This window comes from Epinephelus fuscoguttatus, linkage group LG7, assembly GCF_011397635.1.
Source record: "Epinephelus fuscoguttatus linkage group LG7, E.fuscoguttatus.final_Chr_v1".
NCBI lineage: Eukaryota > Metazoa > Chordata > Actinopteri > Perciformes > Serranidae > Epinephelus > Epinephelus fuscoguttatus.
Window position 1 is genome coordinate 22138967 of NC_064758.1, and position 23829 is coordinate 22162795.

Genomic DNA, 23829 nt, shown 5'->3' on the forward strand with positions numbered 1-23829 from the left:
TAGCAAGATAATACATTGTAATTGTAGTCATTAATGGAGTTTTTCTTTGTAATTTTACTCATCTGAGGAAGATATTGAACCTCATCTTCTTCCTCTTAGCCTCAGTGATTTCTAGATGCCGACAGTAACGTCCATGTTGCCATTGCCTAGCAGTGGTGCTCTCACAAGTTAACCACTGTAACGCCAAGCATATCATGTACACAGCTTCCCAAGTCTTATGCACACCTTTACCAGTTCCATTTGAAGGCAGCATATACACTGTTCTTTAAAGAAAATCCTGCATAGTGTACCTTAAAGAACAAAAGTTATCGGAGTAAAATCTAGATATTCATGGACACAGAGAGAATACACAAGTATACACAAAGTGATTTATTTGGTGTCAGCTTTCAGCTTATTAAACACTTCATATCCACCAAATCAAAACTTTACCCCCATCAAATGCAAAAGGTATGTACATAACAATATTTAGTTAACATAATGTTGTGTCATTCTAACAATTATCCATGTACTCTTACATTATCATTAAAGATCAAAAATAAACACTCCCTTTTCATTTCACTCCTTTCAAAAACTAAAATGTTCATTTGGACGCTCGGTATATTATTCCTAAAACATGATAGAAGCCATTTCTTTTTCTTTGATAACATTGTCTTGCAAATGGAAGCAGTTGAGGCACGTAAACACAAATCATCTTTAATAATTACAGAACAGACCAATCTTGCTTAACTGACTCTTAAATGCACAGCCCCTTTGATTAAGTTAGAAGCAATGGGTGCAATAATTTGAATTTATAAAAAAGTTGTTGATCTTATTAAACAGTGCAACCGCCCCCGAGCAGATGATACTGTAGAGGAGATAACGCTTTAGTTCACAGCCAGCTGAATGCATAAATAAGTTGAGGTCACTGTACTTGTCAGCTCATAGTGGTTTGTAGTGGGTTGTATCCCGGTAGGTTTAAACAGCCATCTATTCATCTGTGAAGGTAATGACATCATAGTGGATGCCTTGCTGCTGCAGCTGCTCCAGCTGTTCAGGTGTAGCTTCGGTGTAGACTGTCTGTGTCTGCGCCATGGCTGCGTCCGCTACAGCTATAAGAACAAAGATGGTCCTTTTAGTTTGATATGAAATAGTTACTATTGCTCTTCATCATAATGACTCGTGTCATTTTCAAACTTATAATTATTCTCAATGGGTAAGATGATGAGAAAGTGGTTTTATTTCATCATTTACGAATGATGTATGATCACAACTAGGGTTGGGTACCGAAACTTGGTACTTTTTGTACTTGGTACCGATTCACGTCGGTACCTCGGAGTACCGATTTACTTTAAATGAAACGGTGCCAAATTTCAGTACCTGAGGTGGAGGTGGAGCGAGAGCGCATGACACGCACCTCAGACTCAGCAACAATGGCGACAAAAAAAAATGTACAGACAAAAGTTAACGTGCAGCACTGTTCCTAAATGTTCTCAATAAAATGTTGAAACTGAGAAGTTTAGGCTTTAAAAAATACAGAAATAAGGTACCGTTTGGTACCGGTACCGAATTCCAGATACTGGTACCGGTACTGTATCGTTTCAATTATGAACGGTACCCAACCCTAATCACAACACTTACGTCTGACTCAAGTATGCATGAGAGTATCCTCGAGCATTTCCAAAATACTCTCAACTACATTAGCAGGCTATAATAATGCACATTTGATAAAAAAACTAAATCAACTGAATAGATTACCTACATAAAAATAAAATCCCCACAAGCTTATTTTTATCTCAGAATAAGTCAACACCTGAAAAATGCCTGAACCTAGAGACTTTGGAAAATGCTCCATGCAGAATCTTGGGCATGATCTTTAATGACTTTGGTACATAAAAACAAATGAACAGTGTAGTGTTGGACTGAATATAAAACATGTGAAATGCAATCTGTTCCCTAAGAGAGCCAACCTGTGACAGCAGAGTGGGCAGCAGCCTCCAGATCCTCAGGATTCACCATCTGTTGCTCCGAGCTCACGGGTAGATACTGGATCTGACCGTCATGACTTACAGCAATCTGAACACATAAAGGACGTGACGCAATGAACTTCTGTCATAACAAAAAACTCTCACTTTTCAGCATTTTAGGTTATCTGCCTCACTTTGTCATTTTCAATCTCTGTACTGTCAAGTGATCGATATCTGCCTCACCTGTTGCTCCTGCAGAAAGGCCCCGTCGTGCTCATACTGGATGATCTGTCCATCTGGCATCTGAGGAACAGAAGAGCAGTTAGAACAAGACATTATCACCCTGAAACACTGCATGTATCCCTCAGTCATGGTGACTTCTTATGAGATATTACCTGTATGTGGTTGCCATCAGCTACTACTACATACTCCTGAGGGATCAAGTGCTGCACTCCATCCTGTGAGATGATGTACTGAACCTGGAACAGGACAAATGAGGTGACATGAAAGCTTAAGATTATAATATGGGCTCTGTTATAAATATACTTCTGATACTCCAGTATTGTCATAGTATAATCTACAAACTGTCTCTTACCTCAGTCACCTGGTTCTCTCCTGACATCAGATGCTGAACTGTCTGTCCATCTATGGTGGTTATCTGCTGGATGTATGTGCCCTCCTCCTGATTAATGTACACATCAGTGCATTTAGTTTAAAACAGAGTGGGTACATACTGTATGCAAGAATGACCTATTTCAAAAAATATTGTTAAAAGGAGCTGTATCCAACATTCACAGCATTTATACAGAAGCAAACACTCCAGCTGAACATGCATGCTATTGCATATGAGATCCTGATGCTCTGTGCCACGCTCATACGACAGTTACTGCTGGTAATGCCATCCCAACCCACAGTGGTGGGACAGCTTTGTCTTCCAGTCCTGACCACGTCAATACTGTTAGTTCTGTCAGCATTGTTAAGCACTGTTAGCTGCTAGCCACTGGCTCAGGCACCTCCATATTTAGAGCTGTGTTTAGACAATACCAGCTCAGACTCTGGATCAAAGATAAGCACTGAATGTTGCATACAGCTCCTTTAAGTTACACGTATGTCCAGTATAGTGTGGACTGTTGAGGTACCTGGTCTGACAGAGCCTGTTCTTGTGCTACAATGATGTGCTCCTGTCCCAGAGCCTGCAACCGCTCTGGAGTGATCACTGTCTGATGTGCCTGCAGGGCTGAGAAACACAAACAAATACACATTTTGTTTTACACTAAATGTGGCCTTTGTTTATTACCTATAAACCCATAACTCTAACACTTGAAATCATTCAATAATTTTCATTTCATTTGTGTTCCATACACTGTAGTGTGGCCAGCGCCTCCTCATCACTGTTCACTATGATGGTCTGCTGAGATGTGGCGGTGCGACTCTTGCGAGCGGGATGATCCTGATTGTGGAGACGCTCCATGTGAAACTTCAGATGGCCATTACGGTTAAACCTGAGATATTGTGCGAAAAACACATCAGTATTGGTAGCTGTTCATTACCATTTTGTTAACTAATGTGTGCAGCTATGTTGCATACGAGTTCCTTTTTTTGTGAAGAGTTAAATTAGTTACACTCTCACCTTTGTCCACAAAGTTTGCAAGAAAATGGTTTCTCATTGGTGTGTGTCATCATGTGTCGGCGCAGGTCCTTCTTGTTCTTGGAGGCAAAGCTACAGTTTGGACACTTGTGAGGGCGTAGGTAGGAGTGCAGCCCCATGTGAGCCTAAAATAAATAGGATGAAATGACAGAAACGCCTTAAAACACATACAAATTTTACACATGAGGGCAGAAATGCTGCTACATTTTCTGTCACCCTGTTAAAACTTAATTTGATGACATGTTGAATATTCATAAGAGTGTCATTACTGCACCCTGTGGAGAATCTTGGATCAGTTTATGGCAGCTCATTACTTTAATTTGTGATTATTGTCTGTGCCTTCTCAATTAAAACAAATATCTTTTTGTTAAGATTTCAAAAAAATTACAGAGTTGAGTACTCACCTTGACCTCAGGCCAGGAAGTGGAGGTGAAATCACAATCAGGACACTTGAAGGTGTTGGGATCCAAGTGTGCCCTCTTGTGGTTTTCCATGTCGGAGCGTCCATGGAAAGACTCCATGCATATTCTGCAGGAAAACCTCTTTGTGCCCATGCCAGGAGAGCTCACAGCAGAGGGAGAGGCTGGAGCTTCACTGCTCAGCTGGCAGAAAACAAACGACACAGTCAGAAAGGAAGGATACTCAGTGTACACAGATTTTTACACATCAACACAACTGATCTTTCACAGTTACCTCCACCTGTTGCAGAACCCCATCAGGTAGTGCTGATGTAAGGTAGTACTTGTCACCTTTCAGGCTCTCTGACCCGGAGACTTCTGCAGCTTGAGAAGGACTGCTCTCATCATTACTGCAAAGACAACAGTTTCATGACATTACAGAATGTTGAGACATTAGGAAGGTCATTAATAAGTCCTATCATGTGACTGTATTTTCCAGGCTAATATCATCTGTTCCACTAGGGATGCACCGAATATTCGGTAACCGAATATATTCGGCCGAATATTGCAAAAAACCCACACATTTGGTATTCGGTGGAATAAGTTAAAAGCAAGGCCGAATAATAGCAGTGTGTTTTGATAACGCAATCAAACAGCGTGCCTTGACAGGCGGAGTAAAATGTCGGCAGTGTGGCGATCCGTCCGTCACCGCACTGGCATTTGCGACTAAAAATAGTTTTGAGCGAGCAAAACAGGCTTAAATCATTCAGCACGCTGTGCGAGCAGCCTACAGATTTCAACCAGCAGCAGAAACGAAAGGCGAATCCCAAAGATTGTGGGTTGAACTGGGGTCACAGACAGTAATGTATTCCTGTCAAATACAGCGGCCATCGGCTTACCGGCGACGGAGAAGTCGGCTCCAATAATATCCTCTTCTTGGCGTGTGGACTGCCCAGAAGTACCTGAACAGCCGAGCCAGTCGAACACAGGTATGTGACGTGTCAGAGGAGAAACGAGCCGTTCACGACCCACAAACCTCACCACACTTTAGGGACTGTTCTTTACTTATGAAGGGGAGGAGGGTGGCTGGTTGATTCTTATTTTATTTATTTATTTTATTTTGATCCCCCTATGTTCATCATTGATGTTGTTTTTGAAGTATGAATAAGTCAATAAGTAATTTATTCCGTTGAAATATCACTGATGTATTATAAAAAAGTGATTTATCTTTTTATAAATGACAAAAGGCACATCTGCCTCATTTTCGCTGTGGTATCGTGATACTACTCAGAACCATCTATAGCAAAAAGGTATACAACAGAGAGATGATGCACTGAGAGCAGCAGCAGCACTGAGAGCAGGTTTTAAACATTTTGCAGCATTTTTGGATCAAATTTCTACCAAATTCTCATTTGATTCTATCGACGGTGACTGTGGAATGCTTGTGATCAACTTATAGAAATGGATTGACAGTTTTAAAGGGAGATATCTGGTGGATCCAGATTTGGGCCTGTCTGGCTGCATCAAGCAGCAGCCTAGCGGGGCATCGGTGGCTTAGTGGTAGAGCAGGCGCCCCATGTACAAGGCTGTTGCCGCAGCGGCCCAGGTTCGAATCCAGCCTGTGGCCCTTTGCTGCATGTCACTCTCTCTCTCTCCCCCTTTCATGCTTGTCTGTCCTATCAAATAAAGGCTAAAAATGCCCAAAAAATATCTTAAAAAAAAAAAGCAGCAGCCTAGCTACCTGGCCTCAGCTGATCAGATACCATCAAGCAACAACAGCTTCCACCTGGTTCTAGCAGCAGCCACCACCAGGTCCCAGCAGTGGAAGCTACCTGGCCTCAGCTGCACAGGCACCATCAAGCAGCAGCAGCTACCACCAGGCCTGCAGAAGCTACCTGGCCCAAGGAACAGCCCATCCACCAGGCCTCAGCAGCCCATCTGTCTATCCATCCATCCATCCATCCATCCATCCACCAGACCAGACCCAGGCCTCTCTCAGTAACAACATGCCACCTAAGCAGAAGCCAGAAGCGAAGTCTGAGGAGGAGTGTATTACGCTCGCACAGGTGAATGAACTAATGCAACAACAGAGAGAGATGTTTTTAGCACTCTTGCAACAATAGCAAGAGAATTTTAAAGGCTTTGTTAAAATAATTTTGGACTCAACGAACACACGACTGGATGATATTTCAAAGGAAGTTCAAGAAATTAAAGCCAGCATTCATTTTACACAGAAAGAGGTTGATGACATCAAAATGGGTAACACTAAACAGACTGATCACTGTAAAGACATGCAATCAGAAATTTAACTAATAACATTATAACTAACACATTTTATTATCCAGTAAACTCAGGAATATTATACTCTGACATTTCTGACCACTTTCCTGTATTCCATATCACTTCAAGTAATAGTTTCAAACATAAGGTTACAAATGTCAGAACAAGTTTCCGCAAGTTTAATGAAGATAATATCAAACGCTTTCGAGGAATGGTTGAAAAAGTAAATTGGGATGATGTTTATGATCAACAGGATGCCAGCAAAACCTATCAATCCTTTATTCATCTGTTCAAGACAGTATTTAATGAGTGCTTTCCACTTGTGAGCCTCAAAATCAATAAATGACATGGTTTTAATAAACCCTGGTTCACTACTGGATTCTTAAAATCCTCAATTAAGAAAAACAGATTATATAAAAAGTTTATTTCCAATCCAACTCCACAGAACTCTAAGACATATAAAAAATATAGAAACAAGTTTATTTATTTACTTCGTATGGCAAAGAAGAAATACTATTCTGATAAATTCAAAGAATCTACTAACAACATAAAAAAATACATGGAATATTATTAGTGAACTATTAAACAAGAAAAAGGCGCCTGCAAAATTCAAATCCCAATTTACTGATGGCAAGTCCACATTCTCCAATCTCTCTGACATAGGAAATGAATTTAATAATTTCTTTGTAAATGTTGGTAGCACTTTTGCCAAGAAAATCTCTCCATCTAATAACTGCCCTACAGATATTATTGGTCTCTTCCCTGCCCTACAAAACTTCGAACCTCCCACAGTTAACGAAGTGATTGACATTATTGTAAATCTTAATAATTCAGCAGCGGGTCACGATGAAATCAAGGCTAAGCTGCTAAAGGAAGTAGTTCCCTTCATTAGCAAACCTTTAACACATGTCTTTGCTGTGTCACTAAAGACTGACCCTAGTGATCTTAAAGTGGCAAAGGTCTTACCTCTCTTTAAAGAACGCGGACCCAGTGTTTTTAACAATTATAGACCAATTTCTATCTTACCATGTTTCTCCAAAGTTCTGGAAAAGTTAGTATATACAAGAGTTATTAAACACCTTAATGATAATAACATTCTGTACAAACACCAATATGGTTTTTGCAAAAAGCACTTAACATATAGTGCCCTCCAAAAGTAATGGAACAGTGAGGCCAATTCCTTTATTTTTGTTGTAGACTGAAAATATTTGGGTTTGACATCAAGAGATGAATATGGGACAAGAGATCAACATTTCAGCTTTTATTTCCAGGTATTTACATCTGGATCTGATACACAACTTAGAAGATAGCACCTTTTGTTTGAACCCACCCATTTTTCATGAGAGCAAAAGTATTGGAACATGTCACTGACAGGTGTGTTTTGTTGCCCAGGTGTCTCCCAATTACATTGATTATTCAAACAATAAATAGCACTGAATGTCTGAGCTCAGTTTCAGATTGGGTACGATAGATTTTGCCTGTGCAGACTGCATTTAGAGGTGGAACCAACATGAAAACCAGAGAGCTGTCTATGGGTGAAAAAGAAGCAATTGTGAATCTGAGAGAAGATGGACAATCAATCAGAGCCATTGCACAAACATTGGCCATAGCCAGTACAACCATTTGGAATGTCCTGAAGAAGAAAGAAACCACTGGTGTACTAAGCAACAGACGTCGAACAGGTAGACCAAGGAAAACATCAGCAGTTGATGACAGAAACATTGTGAGAGCTGTAAAGAAAGACCCTAAAACAACTGTTAGTGACATCAGCAACAACCTCCAGAGGGCAGGAGTGAAGGTATCACAATCTACTGTTCGCAGACTTCATGAACAAAAGTACAGAGGCTACACCAGAAGATGCAAACCACTCATTAGCAAGAAGAATAGGAAGGCCAGGCTGGAATTTGCCAAAAGGTACAGAGATGAGCCTCAAAAATTCTGGGAAAAAGTTTTATGGACTGATGAGACAAAGATTAACTTTTTCCAAAGTGACGGAAAGGCGAAAGTTTGGAGAAAGAAAGGATCTGCTCATGATCCCAAACATACAAGCTCATCTGTGAAACACGGTGGAGGTAATGTCATGGCTTGGGCTTGCATGGCTTCTTCTGGGATGGGCTCTTTCATCTTCATTGATGATGTAACACATGATGGCAGCAGCAAAATGAACTCAGAAGTCTACAGAAACATTTTGTCTGCTAATTTAAAGAAAGATGCAACCAAACTGATTGGGAGATCCTTCATCATGCAGCAAGATAACGACCCAAAACACACTGCCAAAACAACAAAGGAGTTCATCAGGGGCAAGAAGTGGAAGGTTTTAGACTGGCCAAGTCAGTCTCCAGACTTAAACCCAATAGAGCATGCATTTTACCTGCTGAAGAGGAGACTGAAGGGAGTAACCCCCCAAAACAAACAACAACTGAAAGAGGCTGCGGTGAAAGCCTGGAAAAGCATCACAAAAGAAGAATGCAAAAGTTTGGTGATGTCAGTGGGTCACAGGCTTGATGCAGTTATTGAAAGCAAAGGATTTGCAACTAAATAGTAAGTCTTATTCACTTTAATCTATTTTAAGTTTATATGCTCCAATACTTTTGCTCACCTAAAAATTTTGTGTTCCATTACAAATAATGCTATCTTCTAAGTTGTGTATCAGATCCAGATGTAAATACCTGGAAATAAAAGCTGAAATGTTGATCTCTTGTCTCATATTCATCTTTTGATGTCAAACCCAAATGTTTTCAGTCTACAACAAAAGTAAACGAATTGGACTCACTGTTCCAATACTTTTGGAGGGCACTGTATATGGCTCTTTTGCAACTTATAGATAAAATTTCTACTGCCCTGGATAAAAATATGTTTGCTATTGGTATTTTCTTGGATCTCTCAAAAGCGTTTCACACAGTTGACCATGATATTCTTCTGTCAAAACTCCACCGATAAGGTCTTCAAGATGTTGTGATCAGATGGTTTAGTGATTACCTTAGTAACAGAGAACAATATGTTTGTATTAATGGTCATGTATCTAAGAAAGCAAAACTATACTATGGTGTGCCTCAAGGGTTGATTCTTGGGCCCCTTTTGTTTCTAATTTTTATTAATGATTTTGCTGTCGTGTCTGAGTCTTCTCTGCCCATTTTATTTGCGGATGATACAAATATTGCCATGTCTCACTCTGACTTTGGATGTCTAATCAGAAATGCCAATACCACTCTAGAATACGCCTCAAGATGGTTTCAGATGAACAAGCTTTCTTTGAATGTAAACAAGTCAAATTTTATACTTTTTAGAAACAAAAATAAAGCTTTTCCTAAGCAGGACTCAAAGCTGCTAATTAATAACACTGAAATCAAACAAGTATCTTGTACAAAATTTCTTGTTATATTAGTTGATGAAAGATTGTCCTGGGGAAACCATATTGAGTATGTTTGCAAAAAAATTATGAAGTCTTATGGTATTATCAGAAGAGTCTCTTCCTTAGTTAATCAGTCCTGTCTCATGACATTATATTACAGTTTAATTTATCCATATTTGACATACTGCAACATTGTTTGGGGTGCTTCATATTCCTCATACCTTAATCAGATACTCTTAATTCAGAAAAGATTCTTGAGAATGATTTCAAACTCTACCAATCAAGCACCATCTGCACCTTTATTTAGCAAATTTAAACTTTTGTCAATTTTTTCTATTAATATGCTTCAAACATGTCCATTTATGTTTAAATTCATTCATTATAAACAAGACATTTCAGGCACTTTTCAAAAATTCTTTCTGTTATCATCAGATATTCACTCCTATTCAGTAAGAGGTCAGAAGAACTTTCATTTACCTCTTTATCGTACCTCCAGTCATAAATTTTTCATCAAATTCCATGGTCCCCAACTCTGAAACTCCTTAGACAGATCTCTTAAGTTTTTATCCTCCTACAAAATGTTTAGGACTAGTTTGGTGAGGTATCTTCTGTCCACGCAAAAGAATACTCATGTCTAGTATAATTGAAATGAATTTGTAATTTTATCTATCTTTGTCTTTGTTGTCTTATTTTTTCCTTTCTTCTTCTTCTTTGTTTCTTTGTTGTGTTTTTATCCTTGTAACTTTCCCTTTTCTGCTGCTTTTCCTTTTTTATTGGTTGATCTGTTTTAGTGATTTTGTATTGGAGGGGAGGATTTTATATAAGCCCTTTGGGCTTCTTTTGCTCTCCTGCACAGTTATTTGCCCTTGTATTATTAAATATAATCCTTGTTTTACCATTGTGCATATGAATAAAATAAATAAATAAATAACCACGATATTTTCATTGGTATCGTACAGTGGGATCCAATTTTGGTACCGTGACAACACTAATCTGGAGGGGGTTCATCTGCAAATACTAATGAAAAACTAAACAACGATATTCAGTATTCGGTACTCGGTATTCGGCCAAGGGTTTAACATTATTCGGCTTTGGCTTCGGCCACAAATTTTCATTTTGGTGCATCCCTATGTTCCACTTAATCACAGAAAATAACACTTACCTGTATCCAGGGCTGTGGATCTCTTCAGCCGCCTGTTCCACCACACTGAAGTCTCCTCCGCCCTCGTAGGCTTCGATGGCAATCTGAGTGAGCTCTCCTGTTTCAGAGGTGGCTGCCTCGTAGGCCTCTTGTAGCACCGTCTCACCGTTCTCAGACACATGGAAAGTCACGACCTTTTGTGCCTGGCCTGGTGCTGTGGTCACCGTACTCCACGTGCCCTTTTCCAAAGCTTTGACATCTGACTTCAGCACCGCCACCTGAGTTGCACAATCAGTCAAATTCTACACTGTTTCACACTCATTTCCAAATGCAAGAGTACTCTTTACATAATTGTTGCCTGCTTATGTAAAGTGAATTATTTTGATGAGCCGTAGCACCAACCTGTAAGGCGTTTCCAACCAATTCCCGGGCATTGCTCATATTCAGCAGCAGGTCAAGTGCATTCTGGGCGGACTGATCACTGGATTCAGCTGAGGAGCACACAGTAAAAAAAAGTCAACTTTTGTCCTTAAGGTGGCATTAATCGCCAGAAATACTAAAAATGTCTCTTGATGACAAGAGGACTGACCTTGTTCATAGATGATGGTGGTGTTTCCCAAGGCATCCTGGGACACGGAGGCATTTTCCATACCCTGCATGGCTTGTAGTGTCGCAGAATCCACTGCAACCTAATGCAGGATGGTAAAAAACAGTTATCATCTCCCAGTGTCACAAAATTTAACACATGCTAAAATTAAATCCAAAACAGGCCTGAGTTAAACAACAAAAAACCTCTAACAGACTCACAATTGTGTTCTGCAAATCCTGTGTCTCGTCATGTTGTTGTTTGAGCTCCTCTATCTGCTGCAGGGTGAAGAAGGGTCTGCGTCTCCTCCTGACTGGCTCCTCAGGGTGGGCCACAGACCACTCTTCAAACGTCTCAGGGTGGCGACATTGCACATGTAGACGCAAGTTCTTCCTATGCTTGGTCGTGAAGTGACACATATCACAGGAGAAAGGCTTCTCCCCTGTAGAGGACGTGAATTGTAAAGGTGTTGTACAGTATTACCTTCATCTGGTGAACAAAAAAATCATGCTTAGTTTAAATAAACCTAATGAAGCCTTTCTGCCACACTGACCTGTGTGCTTGATGGCCAAATGGGAGACCAGGAACTCCTCTTTAGAAGTGGAGTACTTGCAGTAGTCACACTTGAAGGGCCGGTCGTTGGTGTGGGACAGCTGATGGTTGAGGAGCAGTTTCTTGTTGTCACAAGTGTAATCACAGAACTCACACTTGAACCTGGCACAGACACATCCAAGAGTTACTCACTATGATGACGATCTCATCATTACTAACATCAAACAACAAATGACTAATGTTGATTCATTAAGGCATATTCTAATCCAAAGTGCTGATCAGACAATTCTGTTACACGCATGTTTTTGAAATACAGACTGACACATGACAATATTAAGAGGTGGAATAAAAGTTTCCAGTACTGACTTGCTGTCTCCAAGACTCTGGATGTGAGTCAGCAGGTGCATTTTGAATGTGTACCGTTTCTTGAAGGATTTGCCACACTGCAAAGACAGAGAGGCATCTTCAGCAAGAGTTTTGAGTAACTTCAGAGTAGGTACAAAAAAAAGTCCATAAAAATTGTGTGCCCTCACTTTCCTATAAGGACACAGTTACATATACGTAAAGCATTGTTGCACAATAAAACTGTACTACTGGGTAAGTAAATTGTGCATTCAAAGAAAGAAGGGTGATAAAACAAGCATCTTACACAAGTAACATTATCGCCCTAAACTCATTTTAACTATTGACCTTTTCAAGAATATCTTTATTAGAAATCCTCAGTGGGTTACTGATGTCCAAATATTAATTCATTGATATCTGACCTTATCACACATGTGTGGTTTCTCTGAACTGTGGGTCTTCATGTGCTGAGTCAGTCTCTTCTGCATGGGATAAACTCTGTGACAAACAGGGCAGAGGAACTCTGAGACCTTTGGTACCTGCAAGAATGAGCACAAAAAACACAGTTTAAAAGTTAAGTGACACAAACGCCATCTACAACCACACATAAAAAGAAACAGGCTGCAGCAATTCTGCTAAAACATTAAGAATACATAATATCTGAAATGTCTTACCAACTCTGTCTTTCTTTTCCTGCAGGAGGGAAAAAAAAATAAAAATCAGTAACAATATTCACAAACCTGTATCCTGTATGTGTCCTGTATCAGGAATCATGTATTGTGTATGATGTGTTTTATCTTGTCTGAGTTACTCACTTATCTTTGTTGTGGACTGCTGAGTGGCGGATGACATCTTTCCTGTACACACTTGTGTAATCACACTCCTCACACTTGAAAGGCTTAGTACCCTCATGATTAAACATGTGTTCCTGAAAAACAGCCCACAAGACTTTTAGGAAACTGTGCATGTAACCTGAATGTTGTGACCTGTTTTACTGCAACCGACCTTGAGTGAGGACCAGCGCTTGCAGCGATAGTTGCACTGGAGGCACTTGAAGAGCTCTGGATCATTGCCTTCATGAGAGTCCACGTGGAAGCGCAAATCTTCTTGAGTGAGGAAGCGTGAGCCACAGATCCAGCAGTTGTGAGGTCTCAAGAGCGGTTTGAGGGATTTATAGTACCGACTGAAAGATAAGGAAGCGAAATAAGTGATTTGCTTGTTGTAATAATATATGATACTATTTGTAACACAGCTTTATTTAAAGGGGTACACAACCTAAATTAATAATTCCAATATGTTATTTCCATGGCCTAGAAAAGTTAAAGAATATTTGTCAACATGAGTTTCTCTCTCTCAAAGCCAGAAACCAGAGAAGTAAGTCTCAAATGTGTCATGTCATAGGATTTAAGTTCTGGAGCTGCTCATGACAAATTTGGGCTGTCTTAGACCCCAGAAATAACATGTATGAATTTAGAAAATAAGCATAGTTACCCTTAAATAATTTGATACTTACTTTCTGTTTATATACTTCTTATACTTCTTGCGAAGGAAACGCTTCGAGGGTCGGCCACGTTTCCTCTGGAAGAACTCCTCCTCTGGCTGTGTGTTGGATGAAGGGTCCTTGTTCTCAGAGTCTGATTGGCTTATTGCAGCCTCAGCTGTGTCTCCATTGGTCACTACAGCAGGACCATTGTTTAGTCCAGAAGAGCTTGCCTCTTCAGGTGCACTGGCATCCACACTAACCCTGGGCTTCTTGGCAACACTCTCTGCTTCTATAACAAATCAATGAGAAAGGAGAATGAAAATAAAGCAACCTAAAGTTGTACAATTTATGGTGTCTCTCGCCTCTCTGTGCAGCAATTGGCTGTTTTTGTTCTGTCAAAGCTGAAAACTGACCTTTACTGTTGTAGCTTTCTTCTATGAGGCTGTACTTCCTCGGACGGCCAACCTTACGACGAGGACGCCCGTGAGAGGAGGAGGATATAGGAGGAGTGGGCTTCTTCATAATGGCAGGTGGTCTACCTTTGCAGTCCTCCTCTGCAGGGTTGTAGTCACTATCCTCTGAGAATAAAGAAAGGAGCATAGGGAGGGGTATTTGACTATAATCCTTATTCTCTGAATGACTCACTAATTGAGAAAAGTATGAATGTTAATCTGCTTGAGGGCTAAATAAAAATCTTCCTAACTGACCTCCAGGGTCATCAATAGCACCAGCATCCACAATATCATCCTCCTCTTCTTCTGCTTGTCGGGCAGCTTGAGCAGCCTTCGCCTTTGCTGCCTTCCTCTCTTCAGCTTCCTCCCTCTCTGCCTGGCGACGGGCAAATGTTTCACTTTTAGGAGGCCGACCACGTTTACGCTTCTTTGACATCTCCCCTAAAAACCAGACGTCACACCACAAAAAAAATTATTTAAAATTTTTTAAGAATCTAAGAACAAAAAAGCTCAGTGACCTATAATCACGCCGCCTTACCTGCAGGTTTGAAGTGTTTGTCTCTCATGTGGTTAATAAGTGTGTCTTTGGAGGCACTTTTGTATGGACACATCTTACACTTGAACTGCTGTACAATCACCACTTCCATCATCTCCTCCAACTCAGCCAGGTTTGGTGGTCTGTCTCCGGAGCCTTCTGCCACCGTCGATGTCTCCATCTCCCTGACCAGCCCAGCTTCATCCTGTGGCCCCTGGGAGCCTTGAGGCTCCTCCTGGCTGGGTGAGCACTGTTGAGCCAGCTCAGGCTCTGGATTAGAAGTGTATGTCCCACTGCTGCTGATGTAGGGCCCAGGCTGGCTCTCGCTGCACTCCAATGCCTCAGGAAGCCCACCTGAACCTGCAGTGTCAGCCAGAGGGTGGTCTGATGAGGAGCTGTCATCGGCATACAGAGAGGCCTCTGGGCCATTGCTGCTTTCCATGTAACAGGAGTGCTGGGGCTGCTGTTGGGAGTGCTGCGGCTGGTCTGGATCCTGGTTCTGCTCGTCATCGTCATCATCGTCCCTCACTTGATACCGAGAACAACCTGGTTGTTCAGAGTCTGCAGCTGCAACACACTCCCCTCCATACGCTGCCCCATACTGACGACTTGTCTGTGTCCTGTGGTCTGCACTACTGTCAATGTAACTCCGTGAATGATGTGGTTGCTCTCCATCATCTACCGCACACTCCAGGTATCCAGCACTGCATTCTACCACATAGTGGCCTCGGCTGGTGGGGTTTGAGTCGGCCCCACTGCATTCCACATATCCAGGCAGGTCCTGGTCACTGTTATCCCCACTGTAGTCAGCGAACCCTGACTGGGAGCGTGTCTGGTCAGGTTCCTCGCCTGAACACTCTGCGTATGAAGATGAAGACTCCCCTGTCTGGTCTGGACCATCTGCACTGCAGTCCATGTACTGGGAGGGGTGGGAGTGCTGGGGCTGGTCAGGGTGACTGCTGCTGTCCTCTGGGTAACCTGAGTGACCTGGCTGATCATCGGGCTGGTCAGGCTCGAGGTTGCCCTGCAGGTCTCCCTGGTCCCGACAGGTGGACGTGGGGCCTTCAACAAGAGCTTCTATGGCTATACGATCAGAGAGGGCTGAAGATGACATGTGGGCTACCATAGGAGCTCCTACAGTGGACACATACATATAGATGGATCATGTATAATTTATTAAAAATGATTCCCATGTTATCAACTTCAGTGGATTTTAAATTACTTCAAAACTTGCTAGAAGGCTAAACTAAAGTTGTGTCATAACAAGTTGACATGGAAAGGTTTAATAATTTATCCACTCTATGAATCAATGCTCAATGAGTCACATCCCACCTACCAAAGCATATTGTTTTAATTATATATAAACATGGTCATGATTTTCTCATTAACTTTAAAAATGCACTTACCATCATCTGGTCCCTGTAATATCAAATATTGGGTGGTTTCTGCACCTCCATCTTCTGCACTGGTCACAGCTATGCAACCTAACGAAAGAACAGCACACAGGATCATAAAGCTGCTACTTTATGTTAAACTAATCAAAATGACACAACCTTAGAGCTGCCCAGGCAATGATATGACGGAAAGTGAAGTGTCAGTAGAAATACCATTCATGATGTCAGGGCCGATGGTGGACTCTATGATCTTGTCAATGGCAGACCCGAGGTCTGACGAGGTAGAAGCAGTTGAGTCAGAAACCATCATGGCTCCTTCAGACGTAGCACTGGAGTGGACCAGCACTTGGGCTGACTCAGACACCAGCACTGACTGAGTCACCGTGGAGACGCTGGACACACTGGTGGACTGGGCCACTGAGGAGGAGTCTGGGAGGTGGACTGACGAAACTCTGACGTCTGTACTGGAGCTGGTTTCTGGGATGAACACCTTGACAGGGAGGGGCCAGAACATGATGGTGATAAACAAACTTTTATGACAAAAGCCAAACTTCTGAATCTGGTTTTGTTGAATTTAGTGTATGACTGTTTTCTCCAAAACACGCAAAAAAAAAAATTTGATTTATTTTTCTATTCATAAAAAAAAAGCTTACCACAAGTCCCTCTGAGCTCTGTCCCACATGGCAGTCAGACTCTGGGGCCTGAGCATGAGAGGCAGCAGCATCACTGCTGTCTGCAGACATGGCCTCCGATGACTCCATACCCATGCCACTTTCAGACGGCTCCTCCATCCCGGAGGGCCCTGCATCACTGCTGCTCTCCACCTCATTCTCCTCTGAATCCATGGCTATCCACAAAAATGAAACAAACTTAATATCAGATTTGAAGTGCAGCAAGTTCATTGTGTTAAGATGCACACAACTCATGGCTAGTTCTTTAGTTCCTTGCCACAGGACAGCTCTGTTTGAGTGTTGGGAGTATTTGTACAGCTTAAAATATTTTGTAGTCTCAGCTACTTGTCACAAGATCAACAGCAAAGTGTGGAATGACTTTTAAACAATAGTATGGGCTTCGAGACCTGCAGACATCCTGGATAGGAAAGCAAAGAAAATAAAGTTTGTCAAACTATCTGAACTGTGATGAAGTAAGGACGTATACTGTGGGAAAGGGTCAAGTGATCAATTTTCCAGAAAACATAATATTCTCTTTCTTAAGCTTATTGTATGTGTATACAGCTAAAATGTTTTGTGTGTCCCTATAAGGTTATATATAAAATATGATACCAAAGATGGATTTGTCGGAACGTACCTAATGGAGCACACATGGAAACAAAGTTTAAAATAGCAAGCTGGGCAATATTTATACTCAGGGGTGGAAATAACAAAAGTACATTTACTGAGATGTACTCTGACACAGAGTTTTGACGTACTCAGACATGTTATTTTCTGAAACTTTATACTTCAACTTCACTACACTGATAATGGCTGAGTGGGAGTTTGGGATACAATGCACAGTTTAGTAAAACAGTATATCTGTACTTCAATGTTAGTGCTTCGCCCCTGAGCATTTTATGTATGGTCTTTTTCCAACTTTAATTTCAGTGAGTGTTCGTGAGTTCGTTATTTATTAACTCTTGATTAGAGATAAGTGTACTAAACACAGAGCTGGTTCTCTCCGGCTGTTTCTCTGCACAAGTCATGTTGGCATTTGCCTACGTTAGCATCTGTCTGCATCAGTTAGCTGCATAAAGTGTTTTCACTCAAGGACGTAAATGTTTGTGTGAATTAAAGATCTCTCTACTGGGGATGAGCAGTTCACATTGTGGCTGGTCAAGTGTGGCTATACTTGTAAAATGACATCGGTAATGCAAAGCAGGAAAGTTATTTAAAAAACTTGATGCTACGGGAGCTGACGTTAGCTTACGGTGAGCCAGAGTAGCTACCGTTAGCTTTAAGCTAGCTCACGAGCATTATCGTCAGCTCCGTGTCTTCTGTAAAGCTGCAAAATAAATATAATTGTTCCTAATGACAGTTTCAGTGGTTGAGTGGGTAACGCGGCTGAATGAAGAACGTGTCACCGATCTAGCCATGACAACATATCGGGTGTAACAGCGTCCAACATAACGTGTGTTAGCCGTTTTATACGGGCCCAGCTGCCCTTCGTCCTGCCTGCTCCGCGTCGCCATTTTACACAGGGCAGCCCCGTTTTACACTCAGGCATTCTGAAAGCTCTACTGGGGACCTCGAGGGCCTGAGCTGCGGCAGACCGCCCAAATTCTCTCCCTGAAGAAAATGAAAATATTTTCCCTCTCCGGCATTAGAATCTCCACGCTTTTTTCTTACCGTGTATTTTCGAGCAGAGAGGTATCCTTTAGTGTAGATGCGCTAAATAGAACAGAAATTAGTAACCGATAATTGTTGCTCCATTCTAGTCGGGCGCCATGAGACTCTCCTTGCTTCCTGTCCGCGCAACCGGATCTTATTTATTATCTTTGTTGAAAACGCTTCGGTGTTCAACCAAACAGTGAAATGTTTGCCAGTTTTACCAGTTTGTGCCTACTGATCGATTGGTCGTTGTATGTTGTTTCAGATATACGGTATATGTGTTGTTTATAAACACTAAGTGGACTATTGTTTTGAGAGGAAGGCGTATTACGCAATTGGATGCGGAGTAATATGCATACGCTTTGGGCTGTTGTTTCAGGGAGAAGTTAATAATCGATATAGCAGGAATAATAAAATTACATTTATATAGCCAAAGTCATGGGTTAAACTTGTATGTTTTGCTGTTGCGTGGACGTAGATTAAAACTGTCGAATAATATTAATGTGTTGGCATGGCAGTGTTGTGCGCGTCAGTTAATGTTAGTGGACTAATGAGACAGCAGACAGTGGTATGTATTTCTCACAGAATGTTTATTGCATTGAAAGTTAGAACTTTAATACAAAACATATCAGTCTTATAAATAATTTCAGTGAAGGAGACATGCATTGTCTTCCAGTGCAATAATTGGCTTTGAAGCCATTTTCAGAGATACACACATACAATTATACAAAACAAACAAGCTCTAGGACACAAAAATAATATTAGATAATGCCATAAATACCAAAATAATCTAATACTGTTAGGAGTCTGAACCTGTCAGACATAAAGAAATTATTTAGAAAATCCAGAATCCAGATACCTTTTTAAGAATATTTTAATTGTGGTTACGAGTGTCAAATTTTCGACCACTTTAACCAACCAGTTCACAGATGATCAGACTGAGGGCAGGGCAGCACCAGAGATAACAGTTGGTTTTGCTTTCCTTTGGGCTTTTAAGTTATTTTCAGGCCATTACTGTATGCTATACAATTAGCCAACATCTATGGTGGCCAAATATTCACATCCCAGAAAGCACACACATCATATAACAGGCGCTATACACAAAAAATGCATCACATGTTCCCTGACACCTGCACAGGAGAGAGAAATAGGTGCTACCACATTACAGACGATTTCCAGCTCATCCCTTTGTGTTCATGTCCTCAATACCGAGTGGCTGAACCATCTGAGCACTTGAGGAGGTCATACTTCACATAGCCGACACGATCCACCTGCCTGCGGGAGTTCATACGCCAGTAGAAGCGGTCCCGGCAGAAGTAGATGTGACCTAAAGCAGAAATATTGACATTAATCACTAGAATGCAACATGAGAATTCTCACATGTAACAATCTACTGTTATATGTTGTTTATTTAGCTCAGTAGATAAATATTTGAAATTACCTTTGTACTGGAACACATCATGAGCATCATTGGGGACGCCGCCAAAGACAGCATCTGTGTATCTGGGGTAGCCTTTGTCGATTTTCTGGGCCTTCTCATCAAGCCTGTGTTAATTATAGTAGCAAATGTCATTAAAAATGTCAAAAACCATCAGCTGTCTTAAACTGTAGACTTTGGTTATGTTGTAAAAAAGCTTTACAGTTGAATGGAAAACCACAGTGGAGGTGGGGTTTAACAGGCTGGCTCAAAGAGCAGACAGGGTTGAATTTGAGCTGAAAAGCTTCCAGCATCCCATCCTGATTTCAAGCATAAATTTAACTCACCTCCAGTAGTTCTCCCCACTGAAGAGCAGCACTTTGCCCTTCCCCCTCAGCAGTGCTCCCTCCACCTTCTGAACAGTGTTGGGGAGGCCGAGCTTCTCTATGCTGCGGGGACCCAGGACACTCTTTCCTGTGTACACCCAGAATCGGGTCCCTGTAGAAGGAAAACAGTCATTAGAAAAAATGGTCTTGCACTTTTGGCGTAAGTGCCAATGGCCCTTTATGCACTGCAGGAAGCTTTATTACCTGAGAAGAAGTACAATTTCCTGGTCAGCATGTTCTCAAAGGCAGAGTCAATGACTGCTGGCAGAGCGGGCCACCTCTGAGAAATAGAAAATGGTCCCTTGAGCCCTCCATTGCTCCGGCTTGACATCTTCCAGTAATGTCTGTTGATCGAATCATGCTATTAACACATCAGTGCTGCTGCTTTATGTTTCTGGGGTTTTTTTACAAAGAAGAGACTGATTTGCTTACCCGTCCTTGAAGAAATGTAGTTCTCCCTCAATCACAGTGATGGTGTCGAATTTGGTCACTTTGCAGGCATCTATGGACGGGTCCACAGGTCGAGTGGTGGTAGTGGTGGTGTCTGGCTCATCTGTGGGGTCAGTCTCATCAGGGTCTGGGACGGGGGTAGTGGTGGTGAAGTCGGGCTGAGGGGGCGTGGGGTCAGGGCCTGTTTTGCGTCCTGAAAAAAAAAGATAGTGTCAGTTGAGAGAAAGTGTTGAGAAGTTGGAAATTTAAACATTTTGATGTGATCTTGCATGATGACACAGTTTGTCGTGACCTCACCATAGAGATACTGAATGCCTTCAATGTCGTCTTCATGCAGGGAGAAGTCTTCCACGTAGCTGTACATGGGGTACATGAGAGCCTCTCTTATGTTGGAGTGGTCCAGGCCAAGGGCATGTCCAAACTCATGGGCTGCCACCAGGAACAGACTGTAACCTGGAACACATAGAGTAAGGAATATTGTTAAATGGCAAAGGTAAAGACATAAAGCATTTTGTCTACTCTGCTTCCTCCAGGTTATATTCATATAACTTACCCTGGTCAGGACAGAAACCCCATTTGTTGTCCTCATCATAGTTGTCAGTGGTAGCGCACCACAACTTGCCATCCCTTCGTCCCTCGCTTGTGCATGAGTCATACTCTTTACCCAGGAACACAAAGGGGAAGTGGCACGGTGCTCCATCAGAATTTCCACCGCTTGTAGTGGTGTCTGGCCAAACAAAGACATAACAAAAACAACAGTAAGAAAACAACCCATTGTGGTGGCACTCTGTTGCATTTATGCATTGTGGTTCCTGTCACTCACCACGAGTGGGACAGAATCCATATTTCTTGTCCTTGTCAAAGTTGCTTGTGGTGGCACACCAGCGGTAGCCATCACTGCGGCCTTCTGTGGTACAGCTGTCATATTCCTCCCCCTGAAAGACGAAGGGGAAGACACACTCTGCTCCGTCTGCGTTTCCTCCAAAGGTGAACAGAACTGTCAGGATGAGAATGAAGGGGCAAGGATGAGCAGGTGAAGTGAATCAGCATACCGCTAAAGCAAACCTCATCTAGCCGCCCTCTGGCCTGTGATTCCCCTTGCAGAATAAATTGTCAAGCTTACGTTCACTTGGACAGAAGCCGAATTTCTTGTCTCGGCCGTAGTCAGCTGTGGTGGCGCACCATGGCAGGTTGTCTGAACGCCCATCAGTGGTACAGGTGGTGTAGGATTTGCCCTCGAAGGTGAAGGGGAAGTGGCACAGAGCACCATCAGCATTCCCATAGCGAGTCTTCACAACTTGGATGACAGAAAAAAAACCACATTCAATGCAATGTATACAGTGAACACTGGGGGGAGACAGCCTCATAACAGTTGGATTGGTGGTTGAATTTTTTTGTTTTGGTATGTGTGATTACCTGCTCCTTTTCCCAGAGTCCAAAATTCATCATCATCAAAGTGGGCGTCACCCTGCATACCCTCACCAGGGGGATAAGCGTGGGCCAGAAGACCGTCCCTACCATCAAATGGGTATGGGTCTCCGTGGTCTGAATAGAAAATTAAAGTGCACATCAGTTTTTGATTTTAGACTTGTGTTTAATACAAAATTATAACTCAACAATGTGACAGCAATATGGAGAAGACAGATGACCACTGCACAAACACATACCAGCTTTTCCAAATGAAATCATGATGTCAGCCGTTCCATCAAAAAGGCGGGTAAAAGTCAGAGGGGTCACATCACTCCACACCTTGAAGGCTCTGGCAAAGGCGTCATCAACCAGGGAGCTCTCCAGGTCTGGAGTGTAGTTAATGATCCTGTGGAGGAGAGCACAGTGACACTCTGTTATCAGACTTGTAACTGACAATGTAAAGATACTTGGTGATATGTCTGCATGTGAGATGTTCTCTGTATATGGTGCCTTGCACTGCAAAGCACAAGTGTTATAATGTCATCAAGTCTCTACTCACCTATAAGTGACATCGTTATGGTCCCATTTGAGGTCTCCAGCAAATGTTTGGTAGTTGGCCACATCAGGAACTCCACAGCGAGGCTGCTTCATTACTTCCAGGGTGGACTTATCCAGCTTTCCAGTCTCCTCCAGCCCCATCTGCCTCTGCATCCTCTTCAAAGCCTTTTCAGTGGACACCATAGACTGGAAGCCACTGCGGTGCAGCTTTTGCATGTAGCCGAACTTCGTGAGATAATTCTGGCAGGAGAACATGAGAAACCACATTAATGAGTCCAAGTGGATGATTGTATCATGTGATGAGCAGAGTAGAGTGGGTCCTTGTAAAAAAAAATCTTAGTTTGAAAAACACATTAAATTCTATCCTCTCACTATTAAACTGTTAAATATTTTTCTTTTCATTAACATTATGATTGACATCTCTGTTCAGATAATTACTTCCCCGGACAGGCTGATTGCACACTGTTTTGGGAAATTCAATCTATCAGGACAAAATGACTCACCTCTGACAGTTCATTATCAGATATGTTTTTGAGGATGTCTCCTGGGAAGGTGACAAAGCGGGTCTTGAGAGGAACACTCCATCCGTTCTGAACACTTATCCCCAAAATTAAACACACAGCTAACGCACAGCACCTCATGATGAGATCTGCTGTAGATTTCTGCAAAATGTAACAAAAATAGAATTATAGACAATACGAGCCTCGCAGTGAATGAGTGCTCAGTGAGACAAAAAGGATTAAAAAGCTTCTCCGCTGACGATCAGCAGTGTTTCTCCTTCACTGCTGCTTCCTTCTTTGTTATGACTGGTGGCTCTTGTTGCCTCTGCTGTGTGCCCTTGGTTGTGGACCTTGTTTTTATGCAATGTGACGTCTTAGTCACCTAACCTCGCCCCCGCCTACTACTAACCTCAACCCTCCCACTTACATCTTGACGGACTGCACTGAATGGGCAAGGGGAATTTCCAAAATATCCACATTTAGATTTACCTAACAACTTGTGAGTGGTTAGCTAATTGCTCTTTTTTGGACATATGTTGAGTTGGAGGAGGTGAACAATGGCAGTGGTGGATAAGACCAATTATGGCAAATTATTATGGTTGCATTCATAATATGTTATAAAGTAAAGCATGCTGCCTGAAAACCCACACAAATGATCAACCAAGTAACCAATTATTT

The 23829-nt window shown here is 42.0% G+C and overlaps 2 protein-coding genes across 3 annotated transcripts; both read right to left on the minus strand.

The window, feature by feature from the left end:
* Nucleotides 1-377: 377 nt before the first annotated feature.
* Nucleotides 378-18717, minus strand: LOC125891328 (zinc finger protein 335-like). Of its 2 annotated transcripts, none has more exons than XM_049580522.1 (28): nucleotides 18449-18717; nucleotides 16760-16953; nucleotides 16320-16596; nucleotides 16119-16196; nucleotides 14716-15795; nucleotides 14433-14618; nucleotides 14139-14303; nucleotides 13756-14014; nucleotides 13248-13425; nucleotides 13058-13170; nucleotides 12917-12935; nucleotides 12665-12781; nucleotides 12267-12343; nucleotides 11902-12062; nucleotides 11570-11790; nucleotides 11352-11451; nucleotides 11165-11253; nucleotides 10784-11040; nucleotides 4285-4399; nucleotides 3996-4193; nucleotides 3574-3716; nucleotides 3306-3445; nucleotides 3083-3180; nucleotides 2539-2625; nucleotides 2339-2422; nucleotides 2187-2246; nucleotides 1947-2052; nucleotides 378-1088 (listed from the first exon to the last, which is right to left on the minus strand). In XM_049580522.1, exons 2-28 carry the CDS (start codon nucleotides 16949-16951, stop codon nucleotides 967-969), a joined length of 4722 nt encoding a protein of 1573 aa, XP_049436479.1. In that variant the 5' UTR covers nucleotides 16952-16953; nucleotides 18449-18717; the 3' UTR covers nucleotides 378-966. The 2 variants fall into 2 exon arrangements, with proteins under 2 accessions (XP_049436479.1, XP_049436478.1); XM_049580521.1 differs by having other exon boundaries at nucleotides 14716-15846; nucleotides 18449-18716.
* A 284-nt stretch (nucleotides 18718-19001) lies between these two features.
* Nucleotides 19002-23486, minus strand: mmp9 (matrix metallopeptidase 9). The gene is made up of 13 exons (XM_049580523.1): nucleotides 23155-23486; nucleotides 22653-22891; nucleotides 22351-22499; nucleotides 22100-22228; nucleotides 21807-21980; nucleotides 21507-21680; nucleotides 21237-21410; nucleotides 20981-21136; nucleotides 20666-20876; nucleotides 20438-20577; nucleotides 20195-20345; nucleotides 19872-19975; nucleotides 19002-19757 (listed from the first exon to the last, which is right to left on the minus strand). The coding sequence occupies exons 1-13, from the start codon at nucleotides 23290-23292 to the stop codon at nucleotides 19633-19635; spliced, it is 2064 nt and encodes a 687-aa protein (XP_049436480.1). The 5' UTR covers nucleotides 23293-23486; the 3' UTR covers nucleotides 19002-19632.
* Between the last annotated feature and the right edge of the window lie 343 nt (nucleotides 23487-23829).

Bases quoted from the DNA above. Each gene is read 5' to 3' on its own strand.
- LOC125891328 (XM_049580521.1), bottom strand. From the start codon at position 16,951: ATGGATTCAGAGGAGAATGAGGTGGAGAGCAGCAGTGATGCAGGGCCC. The intron at 3,446-3,573 runs GTGAGAGTGTAA...ACAATATCTCAG, and splicing joins TGCAAACTTTGTGGACAAAG to GTTTAACCGTAATGGCCATC. The intron at 2,423-2,538 runs GTAAGAGACAGT...GTCCTGTTCCAG, and splicing joins GAGAGAACCAGGTGACTGAG to GTTCAGTACATCATCTCACA.
- mmp9 (XM_049580523.1), bottom strand. From the start codon at position 23,292: ATGAGGTGCTGTGCGTTAGCTGTGTGTTTAATTTTGGGGATAAGTGTT. The intron at 20,578-20,665 runs GTAAGCAAATCA...TTCGATCAACAG, and splicing joins CTACATTTCTTCAAGGACGG to ACATTACTGGAAGATGTCAA. The intron at 19,758-19,871 runs GTAATTTCAAAT...TTTCTGCTTTAG, and splicing joins TGATGTGTTCCAGTACAAAG to GTCACATCTACTTCTGCCGG.